The following is a 13,040-nucleotide window of genomic DNA, read 5'->3' as shown; positions in this document are numbered from 1 at the left end:
GGTTCGACTTGCTAGGTAAGTAAGGATCTCTTCTGAGAATGAGGGATAAAGTGATATGGTAGAGAATGTGAGGAAAGTAAAAGTGATTTCAAATATTCCTGAAAGAATGAGTCCAAGATGCCATTACTTCTCACCTAGAATATTATTGATTACCTCCCATCTGACCCCCAGGCACCTATTATCCTTCCAATCTATTGACAAAATGACTTTTCTTAAACATAAATGATATCACAAACTGTCTGACTTAAAGACACTCAATAGCTTTGCATCACTTTTTGGAAAAAGACAAAATCTGAACTGTTTCACAGGGATTTTAAAGTCATTCATGATTTGGTCCCTGCATACTTCTCCAAACTCAGTCCCCACTGCTCTGTCCCTCCCTCCCTTTACTCAAGCCACCTAGGCCTTCTCTCAGTTCCTAGAAAGTCTGATGCTTTCCAGCTTCAGTCGTAGGCATGACACTTTCCTGGGCCTGAAACTCTCTTTCCTTTACCTCTATGCCAGACCACTCCTTCGTAACTCTTTCCGGTCTCATTTTCCAGAAGTCTTTCATAACTGCCTAGACGAGGGCAGAGTCCCCTGTTAATACATCCCACGGTACCTTAAACCGAACCTTTGTGGCTTTATCACAATGATAATTAAAAACTCATTTATGAAAGTATTTCTTCCTAGTGTCCACTGCTCCTATTGGTCTGTAAGCTTCAGAAAGAACTGCATTGGTCCTATGACAACCATATCCCCAGTCCCTCTAATTAATGTCCCCTGAAAGCTGAATGAGTGGGGGAGAGAGAAGAATGCATAGAAGGACTGCCAGAAAGCACAGAATCATAGACGCTGAAGACACTGCGTATAAAATACCATCTACAAACAAGGCTGAGGGATTTCATTAGCCGAGACCCACAGTCCAGAGCATAGACGGTAGGCAGTTAAACTGATCCATAGTAGGGTTTTAACAGACACATTTTAAAGAAAAAGAAGATGACAAAGGAGTTTACAGTTAGAACTCTGTGGACAGAGTTGTGATTTTTCACTTTTTATATCCTTAGGCATTCACACTGCCTTGCAACAGCTGATACTTAGCAGACATTTGCTGAATGAATTCATTATTACACATCCAGGTAATATGACAGCACAGGATTTAGGATATAAGCTATCAGTCCACTTGAAAAAAACCAAAACAAAATCTACCATGTAACAGTTATTTCAGTTACTTCGCAGACCACTTTAGGCTCAATTTTACTCTATTGTAGCAATTTTAAAGCTAGGTTCCACACAACTTTGTATCCCCGTTTGTTACTGTTTTTTAACACTGTTCACTTCATGTTATCTGTTCCCTTTGTGTATAATTTCCCCCCTTCCAATTATTCATCTGGTTATATTATCCTGTAATTAGTCAGAATTGATTTTATACAATCTGTATAACCACTTTTTATTGTTAATTTCTTACAAGTGTTTTATCTTCTTCATGTTCAATTTCTGGGTAAGGGATAAAGTTGGGGGAGTGATCGCTCTGATTTAGTTGAAATAAAAATTGGGGAGCTTCAGAGCATCTGCTCTACTTTGGCAAACACAAGAGAGGAGATCAAACAGAAAGGTCGGATTAAAGTAAATTAAACAATTTTATTTGAAAAACATCAGGGAACAAACTTTGAGAAATATATGGAAAAACAGAATATTAAGGATTTTTACTCAGCCAGCCCTATGCACTCGCAGTTAAGGGAGTCAATCTGACATGGCTGAGTGAATGGTTCGATTCCCAGACCTGGTAGCTTAAAAACATACTGGGCACATGTGTACACATGCTCAAAATCCCAACAGGGTGACGAAATGGGGAATAAGGGATTGTGATGTGACCATACTCCATTGGGGCTGCTTCCTCCTTCTTTCTCCATCTCTCTGTCTCTCTCTGACAAACACACATGTTTTCTGGAAAATTAAAAAGAAAAAAAAGGAAAGAAATTTCACTTCTTACATAATAAGGCTTTAAAATGAAAGTTCATTCAAGAACTGTAGGCTATAGAATCATCGATGACATCACAACATACATAACCAACTATGGACAACAGCAGGGTCCTTACGTACCTTCGATCCCATTTCCTCCTTCTCCTTTGCTGTTTCTTTTTTCATCATTTCTTTCTCAGAGGCCCTCTTCTCTTGCTGAGATGCAAGTTCTCTTTCAAGTCTTTCCGTCTGCCTCTCCAGCTCACTCTTCAACTGCTCACACTGGATTAAAGCCTGCCAGAATAAGTCAGAGTGAAATGAGGGTTTAGAATTTGGGGGAGGGGAAGTAGAAAATAGGACAATTACACTTTAATTTTATTTCTAATAGTTAAATCTCATGATAAAGTCCATTAAAATAATTTTATATTTGCTTACTAACACTGTTTACTGACCTAAAATAGTATTAAAATGTTATATTTATTCACGGATTTCAATTTTCACAATTAAAGTTACATTAACTAATCAACTAGAAACTTCAGGTACTAGCCCTTGATGAGGGCCACAAATAAGTCAAAATTTTGAAAAAAAAAAGAATAAAAAAAGTGTTCTAGTACTTTTCAATTATAGATCATGTTTATACTATCTGAAATATATGTTTCTAATTTAACTGATTCTCATTTGCTCCCAGTTAAAAACCATGGACTACTTTAAATGACAAATTGATCAAAAGTTTGAAATGAGATACTGAATATAACATTACATATAGGCGCTGACTGTTTAACACTATATAATAATCAAGTTTCCTCAAAAACAACTAAGATTGGGACCAGCAGTTAGTGTAATGGCTATGTCGCTGGACTCCCACGTAGTCGACCGTGGTTTGCGTCCCGGCTAGGCCACAATCCCTACTCCTCTGCTCTCCTCTTGGGATTTTGGGCATGCATGCACAAGGCCCAAGTGTGAGTTTTAAGCCACTGTCTGGGACTTGAACCACAGTTAACTACGCGAGAGTCTAGTGATGTAACCATTATGTCATCTGTTGGTCCCCAACTTAAAAAAAAATAGTTAAAATAATGAAAGAGGGCCAACCCTGTTGCCTAATGGTTAAGGAAGCCAGCTCTGACATGGCCAATTGCAGTTTGAATCCTAGCCCTGGCGTTTGAAAACCATACCAGGTGCATGAGTATACATGCTTAAAATCCCAATAGGATGGGAGAAATGGAGGAGAAGGGATTGTGGCATGACTATGTCCCATTGAGAGGGATGCTTTCCTTCTTCTTCATCTCTCTCTATCTCTCTAGAGAGCCCAAGTACTCTCTAGAAATTAAAAAAAAAAAGGAAATAAAAGAAAAACTCAAAACAGGATTCACTGTCTAGTTTTATGAAAATTATCATCCTCCATTTCCTGTCATTTAATCTAAATTTCCCACTCTGAGTTTCCAACAATAAAAACTAACTCCCTTTTGGTTACATTTCCAAGGTCTTTATGTATAATACCCAAGAATTAAATATGGTTTAGAGGGTATTTTTAAAAATCAATGAAATTGTAGTGCTATGATATCTTAGTCTTATCCCACTGGCTCTTATTTACACTATTCACCACATTCAACCTCTATTTTCCTCTGAATTGATTAAAGTAACTCAAGTCTCACATGACTTACATACTGTATGATTATAAATTTGATAGTAACATTTGTTGTAAATGGAGAGAGGAATGGTCTCAGTATTCACTGTAAGTTTGAAGGATAGTTATGCTTCCCTCTAATAAAAACTGTAATAAATTACAGACAATAAATATCTAAGATACGTGAATTTCCTTCTCTTCATCTGGGAAGCATTAAACTTTATTTCTTTTAGTCTGTTCTGGAAAGCTTCTGTACTCCTAGGCATAAAGTATGAGGTTAAAATTGGATTGTCTCGGATTAACTGAGAAACAAATACAATGTCAGAATAATGATTTTCCTAGGGAGTTAATAACAAGTTCAATTCTAGTTGAGGATGCCTGGAAAGGGAAATTTAAAACTAGATTTGAAAGTAAATGAAAAAAAAAACCAACATACTTTTTAAATTATTTAAGCCCTTGGAGCTTGAAATAATATGAACCAGTGACTTTTGTGCTTCAAGAAGCAATTGCTTTTGTGAAAAATATTTTATATCAACCTAATAAAAATATTCATGACTTTTGCTATTATAATGAGTAGTATTAAATGAATAAAATGATTATTGAATATAAACCAATATATCCAATCAGAAGGTTTTCAGATGAACAAAAACTAAGGCATCAACATCATTAAGCATAGGAACAGTGGAAGAGATTGATGAAGATCTAAAGATCAGGCTACCATGAAGAGCGACTGAACTATCAATCTAAAGAACTGAATCAATTCAGGAACAAGAGACAGTAAAGGATATGAACAAGGGAAGAGGCCTAATTCCAAGATAAGATAATATAGCAAAAAGCACAAAGTGGGCCAGCAGATGGCATGGAGGTTAAGGTGGCTGCACCTCACATGGCCAGCTGCAGGTCTATTCTAGACCTGAGAGCTTGAGAAATAAGCTGGGTGTGTATGTGTGCATGCCCAGAACGAGAATGGAGAAGAAGGGATTGTGGTGTGGCCATCCTCCTGGGGCGATTTCTCACTGCCCCACCACCCCCTTTTTATCTCTTGCCTCTGCTGAGCACACGTGCTCTATAGCAAAAACAAAAAACAAACAAACCCCCCACAAAGTAAGAAGATGTAAACCACATAAAATGAGACCATTGCTGAAGCCTTGGTTTTATGGCTAGCATTCTCTCCAGGTAGGACTAGCCACCACCCATGGGTAATGATGAGCAAGTCTGAAAGGAACAATGAAACACTGAATAAAAATATTTGGTTAAAAACTGATCACTAATGACTCCTGGTATCCAACTAATGATTCCACATTATATAATAGCTTCTATTTTTATTTCATAATTTTTACGTGTATAATTGGTCACCATGAAGAAAATATTAAGGCTTAGTAATACTTGTGATTATAAAAGTGACTTATCTTTCTAAAGGTACCTCTCTTATAATGGACTTCACATACCAGAAGATTTGAGTCCAGTAAATATTTATACAAATTTTCCAGTAAGGCACTCTTTTTTATTTTGGAGAGTTTTTTTTTTTTTTTTCTATAGGACACATGTGCATGCCAGAAAGACAGAGAGAGAGACAGAGAGATAGAAAGTGAGAAATCTCCCCCCAGGGGGGATGGCCATGCCGCAATCCCTTCTCCTCCATTCTCCTCTCAGAATCTTGGGCACGCATGCACACGCACTTGGTGTGAGTTTAAGCCACCAGGTCTGGGACTCGAAACGCATCAGCTACATGGGAGTTCAGTGACATAGCCATTATGCAAACTGCTGGTCCCAAAGCACTCTTTTAATTATAGGGCTCTATCTCCTAGTTTCCAGAGTCCCACTGATCAAGTACTCGGTGAATATACTCAACCAAGTATTCAGTAAAGGCACAAGAACGTAATTCTCAAAGGCTAGGTCAGGGAGCAGCTAAATGCGATGAAACGATAGCTCTTCATAGGTGGCCAAGTTAACTGGAAGCCTGTAGCTGTCATTTCTCCCAAAAGTTCCCCAGGTAGGGGCTTCTCCCTTTCTCTGAGTACAACTCTCATTGGCTGAAAGGGCATAGGTATTGGGGATTTGGGAAACTACACTTTTTCTCCACCCAGCAGCCTCAATTCTTAAGAGACCTTTTTGTTTCTGGAAAATGTCTCTATTTGTGATCATTCTATAATGGCCACATTAACACTGTCTCCAAGTCTTAATTTATTGGACTTGATGTTCCTAGTCCTAGTTTTATTAAACCAGAGGGTATCAATTGCTCTCTTAATGGAGTCAAAACACTTTTTCAAAACAATTTGTATCTAGTTAACTAACTGTCTTTTTCTTTATGAGAGAGGGAAAGAAGGAGATAGGTATTTTTGGCAAGTTTTTGCCAAGTTATGACCCTTCAGCCCCCACCTCTCAGCTAGCTAGAATTATAGACATGTGCTACCGTGGCAGATTTGTTTAGGCTGGTGCCTGGGCCCAGGCCTCCCATTCGCTTCAGTCTCACACGGCATGCCCTGTTTGCACCACTGTGCTGGGCCTAGTCAAATAATATTTTAAAATAGGAAACATACTTTAGAACACAATAAAGTCCTTCCCAACTACTAGGACTAGTTTCATAGAAATCTTGGTGATAGAAGAATTTGTGACTAAAGAAAGAACTGCGCTCTTATTAGAAATATAGAGTTCACACTTACAAACACTATCTTTAAAACTTATGGACATGTTTTTACTTTTACGAAGCAAAGCCCACAAAACAAAAATGACTCTCAACTCACTTTAAGCATTTATGAATAATGCAAACCACTGGTTTTAATGTTTTAATTCTTACTTCCTGGAAACTTGTGAATTGGTCTATCCCTGTCTCCCATTTTTTAAATATTTAGAATTTGCTTTTATTTTGTAGGAGATAATGTGCATATCAAGAAGCATTTTCTATCTTGTGACGACAAGAAAACGCTCAACACTTTCCTGCTTTCTGCTCAATGCATTTACTCCAGGTCTCTAACTCCTACATTTAGATCCACTATAATCCAAGAAACAGAATAATTTGGATACTTGAAAAGGGAAAAACATTTTTTGAAAGATTTTTTTCAACCTATGGTGTTGGCATTTTTTAAAGAAACCTTTCTTTAGAGGAGTAACTCCTTACAGATATGCTCATGCCAAAGCCTGTACCCTCAGGCCCTCTCCTGCACCTCTCCATAATTTCCCTTCCAATGTAAGCAGGATGCTCTAAGACCTGGTTGACATTTTCATTTGCTTCTCCTAGCTTTATTGAGATGTCACTGCAAAAACCTCTATTTTTTATACCCACATTTATTTTCAGACTAATTTTCTTTTAAAAAAATTATCCCTGATTATAATTTATGATTTTTCATACAAAAATATTTACTGAACACTTACCATAGCCAGATACTTTGCCAAGTGGATTATGTGGATGAATTTATTTTACCCCTTCAATAAATTTTAAGTGTTTCCTATCACTCGGTTCAAGAAACTGAGGCTTTGAGACATTAAGTAACTTGCCCAAATGCAGCCCAAGAAAGTGGAAGAGCTGGGGATTTGATCTATAAAAATTCCTTAGTAGAATGTATGTATTGCATTATAATAATATTTTATTATATATTTTTTTTTTAAAAATGCTGAGGTTTTTCACTAGCTTGACAAATGTAAATACATAATATAAAATAATTTCCTCTAAGTTAGCATGCAATACATAAATTGCACACTAGATGGCAACAAATGCCAAGGAACTGAAGAACAAAGTGACTTTTATAGCTCAGTAAGAATAGCTGTTTTTGTTTGTTCTTTAGTTTGCCAGACATACGTGTGCTAGAGAGTAACAAAGAGAAAGAGAGAGGGAGGGAGAGTAAGCAAACACCCTCTGTGGGCATGGTTATGCTGTAATCCCTTCTCCATCTCTTTCACACACACGGTGCCTGGCGTGTTTTCTCAAGCCACTATGTCCAGGACTTGAACCACATGGCTGGCCATGTGGGATCCAGCTGCCTTGACCCCCAGGTTTCAGGCTGGCCCCAACAGTTAAAGATAAAATATCTATGCCATATGTTTTAACATTCTCAGCATGCAAAATACCTTACACGTTTTTAACATACCTTAGATAAAAACTACTAGACCTGCATTACATTTTGTAAATTGTTTAGTATTCAGTACAATATGGGGGTGTTCAAACAAAGGTAGCCGTTTTGGCCTTGAGAGGAGATAGGACCAGGAAATCCAGAAGACATGGGAGGACTAGAAACTCACTGAGGAATGTCTACATTGAAGGCTCATGAGAAACAAGTTAAAAGAGACTTAAGAGGGTAAACAAGAGTGATAAAAGATGAGCCAAACCAAGGTAAAGAGATGAAATTATATGATAGGAGAGTTAACGTCTTCCAAAACTACAGGGTTTAAGCCAAAAGAATGCTGAAAAGACGTAAAATCACTACGATCTGTTCAAAGCCTGGCTGCAATGTGTTCAGAAGTTCAAGGAAAGCTACCAGGGTAGATGATGTTTGAATGGTCTGCCAACACAGCGACAGAAAGAAGTAAACTGAGTGGAAGTTCATCATATGAAGATTGATTTTTGTTTGTTTAAAAAAGAACAGCAGCTGTATATAGGAGGAGAGGAAAACACTGGAGAGGAAGGGATGAAGGATGTAAGAAAACCATGACGACAAGGTGCTCAGGGTCCTTAAGACCCCAGAGATAGGTAAGATCAAGAACTTAGAGAAAGAGATTCATCTAGAGAAATAAGAGGGCCAGAAAAGCAAGGAAAAAAAAAATCCTTAGATCAGGCATTTGAGGAATGAGATGTTGAAGAGACTGTTGTCAGCCGGTTTTGCTCTCAATAAAGTACAAGTAGGTCATCTATTGAGAGTAAAGTGTAAGAGTGGAGTTGCGACAGTAAGGAAAGTGGAATTTCTGTGTAGAGTTCCCAAGTGTACTTCAAACATTTGTGGAAAATTGAATTGAAGCCCAAGTTTATTTTGGTGTAAAAATAAAAATTAAAATCTATGTATTTGTTTTATAATCCACATTTTCCATGAACTTTTTGAAGATCTCCTCAAGGTAGTCAATTGCAGAGAAAAGAATTGTTAAATAGTACTTATAAACACAGAAGGTGGCCAGTAATATACCACAGTGGAACTCATTCAATAGCTTTTTTTGTTTTGTTTTGTTTTGTTTTTGAGAGAGATTTTTGCTATAGGGCATGTGCTCACCAGAGAGATAGAAAGAAAGAAATTGCCGCCGGGGGGATGTCCATAGTGCAATCCCTTCTCCTCCTTTCTCCTCTCGGGATTTTGGGCATGCACGCACACATGTCTGGCATGAATTTTAAGCCGCCAGGCCCGGAACTCAAACCGCGGCCAACTACTTGGGAGTCCAGTGACATAACCATTACACCATCTGCTGGTCCCCTCAATAGCATTCTTAAGTGACTTTCTTCATCAATGCTTCAGGACACTGAAAGTAGCATTGGAATAAAAACTTAAATTTTCACTGGGTACTGGCAAAGTAGGTAAGTTGGAAATAAAAGAATAAAGAAATCTTAAGAGCACTAGTGAGAATGGAGTTGTAATCTCTTCCCTGAACATTTATTAACTACCTATTATGTACTGAAAATTATGCAAAAATACTAGGGCTTAATATTGGGCAAGACAGAAAAGTTCCTTACTGTAAGAGATCTTAAAGTTTAATGAAGGATACAGACAAATAAGCAATAGTAGTAATACATTTTGATAAATGTAAAAAAGAATGGGTCTCAACGAGGGGTGAGTTTGACCTCCTGGAGACATTTGGCAATGTCTAGAAACACTGGTTTGCAGAACTTGGTGGGGGCGGGGTCGTACTTGTACCCATGAGGCAGAGGCCAGAATTCTGCCACGCACCTTCCACTAAGCAGGACGGCCGCCAAAACAAAGAATTACATAGCCCCACATGTCTATATTACCAAGGATGAGAAACCCTGCTGTAAGCACAGAGGAAATAAACCCTAATCTTAGGAGAGCAGAGATTTTCTAGAGAGCATGCCATGCAAGCAAAGACATGTAAGAATGGAGAAAAATATTCAGGCAGTGGAATGGAGAAGAACTTGCACGGCATGTACAAAGACCCAGAAGCTGGACAGAGCACGGAATAATTAGTGGTATTATATCACCACCACCACCACCATCACTATTTATTGAGAAAATATCGTGTGCCAGGGTTTTAACAAGATGATTATTTTAAAATGTAGCCCTCATTAACAATCCTATGAGGCACATATTATCTCTACCTCCTACAGATGAGGAAAAACAAAGACGTTAAGTACCTTGACCGAGGTCACAAGGCCAGTGAATGGCAAGGCTGGAAGCAGAAGGTAGCTCTGACTAACTCTAACAAAGCTCATGTTCAATCACTAAACCCTCTTGTCTCTGAAAGTGGCCAAGTCTGTTGGCGGACAGTGTCAGAAAAGTGTGACAAGAAGCCACACTGGAGGGGTAATGGGAGCCATGTTAGGACAGCCCTCGCAGCCAGTGAAGGAGTCTGGAGATCATCCTTAAGGCAGTGGGAATTCACTGAAGGATTTTAAATCCTTTAAGTCATAGAGGCACATGGTCAAGTCTGTCTTTGGGAAAGATCCCTCCTGGCACACAGTGCAGAGAATGCAGTGAAGAAGGGGGACAAGTCAGGAGGCCGTTGTAAAATCTAGAGACTTCTGGAGCCTGAACAAGAAAGATGTTAGTGAGGAAAGAATTCAAAAAAACTCAAGAAACTAAGATTTGCACTTAGTGATTGTGTCATGGTTAGGAATAAAGGAGAGGATGACATCCAGTTTTCTGGGTCAGGGCAAGTCACTAGACAAAGACGCCATTCAGTAAGTTAGGGAACACAGGAGCAGCAGCAGATGGGAGGAGGGGTGATGATAATGAGTTCATTTTGAGATTGTAAAATTCACATTTAAGTGGGAAGGAAAGAAGATGAGCTTAGGGATAACAGATAAAATGATAAATAAAAATGATGCTAAAGAACTAGAGTCAGGAACAAGGACATAGAGCAGATTTAACTGCCCTAAGGATAGAAGAAAAGGCTCTGGTCACAGAAAGCAATTTCAAAGTTTGAGATATTCATAGCGCTTCAATTACTATAGGAGTTACAATAGAAAAAGGGTTAATATTAAGACTTAAGAAGGCCGGGGCCAGCTCTGTGGGCTAGTAGTTAGGGCAGCCAGATCCCACATGGCTGACTGCACAGTTTGAGTCCCAGACCCAGAAGCTTGAGAAACATGCCAGGTGCATGTGCGTGCAAGTCCAAAATCCCAAAGGGAAGGAGAGATGGAGAAGAAGGATTGCAGCGTGACCATTTCCCATGGGGTGTGTGGGGTGCTTTCTCCTCTCCCTGTCTGCCTCTATCTGGTGAGCACATGCATCTGGTGAGCGCATGTGCCCTCTGGCAAAAAAAGAAAAACAAAAGGCCAAAGTGTGTTAGTGTTGCATATATTAACTAATGGATGTTGAAACCTTTGAGGATGAGGAAAGAAAGAAGACAGGGTGGAGAAAAAAAGGATCAGATGCTAAAGCTCTTAAAAAGAGTCAAAGAGTATTTTCTAGAGAGTTTTTATTGATTAAGATTAGGGAGAAGAGCGACTACACTGATTTCAAAGAGAGATAACCTAATTTCAAAAACTGAATCTATTGCTAGTAGGTGCCAAAACAAAGCCCTAGAAATGGTAGTAAAAAGGGAAGTAAATGTGGATTCCTTCATCATAGCCACATGAGATGAAATGAATAGTAGGACCAGCAGTTGGTGTAATGGCTATGTTGCTGGACTCCCATGTAGTTGACCACGGTTCAAGTCCCACACTCAGTGGTTTAAAGTCAGGCTGGGTGCGTGTGCGTGCATGCCCAAGATCCCAAGAGGAGAATGGAGGAGAAGGGACTGCGGCATGGCCATCCCACCTGGGGTGTGATTTCTCACTTTCTGTCTCTCTCTGTCTTTCTGGTGAGCGCACGCGCCCTATAGCAAAAACCTCTCAAAAAAAAAAAAAAAAAAAAAAAAAGAAAGAAAGAAAATGAATGACAAAAAAGCCTGCACTGGAAGTTTTCTTTTCTTTTCTTTCTCTTTTCTTTTTATCTTTTCTTTCTTTTCCTCCCCTCTTCTTTTCTTTTTCTCTTCTTTTCTTTTTTTTAAGAGGGACTTTTACTATAGGGCATGTGTGCTCATCAGAGAAACAGAGGGTAAGAGAGACAGAGAGACAGAAAGTGAGAAATCATCCCCCAAGGGGAAGGCCACTTTGCAATCCCTTCTCCTCCATTCTCCTCTTGGGATTTTAGGTGTGCCACACACATGCACCCGGCGTGAGTTTTAAGCTATTGGGTGGGGGCTTGAGCTGCAGTTGACTATGTGGGATTCCAGTGACGTAACTGCCATGCCATCTGCTAGTCCTGGAAGTTTTATTTTTCTATTATTTTCTTTTAAAGACAGAGTCTTGCCAGGTTGCCCAGGTTGGACTGAAGCTCATGATCTTCCTGCCTCAGCCTCTTGAGTAGGTGAGTTTACAGGTATGCACCATCATGCTTGTCTCACTGGAGGTTTTCAAGGTTATGATATCATCAAGGCACGACAGTTCAGAAACATGGAGAAACAGGAGCAGTGTTAGAGGAAACAACTAAGTATGTTAGGGATTTTGGTAAAAACTAAACCTGAGTTTCAGAAGACAGAGAGGTATTAGTAATAAAATTGTAATGAGTGAGGATCAAATGATCTAAGAAGAGTTAGGGAGAGGACCAGCAGATGGCATAATGGTCACATCGTTGGATTCCCATGTAGTCGACTGTGGTTTGAGTCCCGGACCCGGTGGCTTAAACTCATGCTGGGTGCTTGTGTGTGCACGCCCAAGATCCCAAGAGGAGAATGAAGGAGAAGGGATTGCGGTGTGGTCATCCCCCCTAGGGGGTGATTTCATGCTTTCTGTCTCTCTCTGTCATTCTGGCTGGGTGGCCTAAAAAAAAAAAAAAAAAAAAAAAAACCTCTCCGAAAAAAAAAAAAAAAAGAGTTAGGGACAAACTAGACATAGAAAAATGGATAAGGCAATGGCTAAAAAGAGGTTTAATATAGAATTGAATAATTCCAGGCCAGCCCTTGGCCTGGTGGTTACATGACCACATGGTTGCAGTCCCAGACCCAGCAGTTTAAAGAACATGTTGGATGCATGTGCTCAGAATCTTGAAAGGAGGGAGAAATGGAAGAGAAGGGCTTGTGGCATGGGGCTTGTGGCATGACCACTCCCCATGGAGGGTGTGTTTTGTTTTCACTTTCCCTCTTCTCCTCTGTCCCTCTCTCTGACTAGCACACAAGCCTTCCCTTCTCTATTCTCCTCTTGAGATTTTGGGCATACATGCATACACATCCAGCATGAGTTTTAATCCACCAGGTCTGGAACTCAAACCACAGTCAACTACATGAGAGTCCAGCAATGTAACCATTACACCATCTGCTAGTTCCAGTACACAAGCTTTCT

At 39.4% G+C, this 13,040-nt stretch overlaps 1 protein-coding gene across 4 annotated transcripts in view; it reads right to left on the bottom strand.

Annotated features, from left to right (window-relative positions):
- The window catches only part of SDCCAG8 (SHH signaling and ciliogenesis regulator SDCCAG8), a 294,004-nt gene that overhangs the window by 205,281 nt on the left and 75,683 nt on the right, over positions 1-13,040 (bottom strand). For all 4 annotated transcript variants that reach the window (XM_006157225.3, XM_027775215.1, XM_027775216.1 and 1 more), the window contains one exon: positions 2,083-2,235. In XM_006157225.3, coding sequence (XP_006157287.1) covers positions 2,083-2,235 — 153 coding nt within the window. The remainder of the gene's footprint in view (positions 1-2,082; positions 2,236-13,040) is intronic.

The sequence above is a fragment of the Tupaia chinensis genome, unplaced genomic scaffold (assembly GCF_000334495.1).
Source record: "Tupaia chinensis unplaced genomic scaffold, TupChi_1.0 Scaffold000532_1, whole genome shotgun sequence".
In the NCBI taxonomy this organism is placed as follows: Eukaryota; Metazoa; Chordata; class Mammalia; order Scandentia; family Tupaiidae; genus Tupaia; species Tupaia belangeri.
This window is presented reverse-complemented; position numbering and strand designations above follow the sequence as displayed.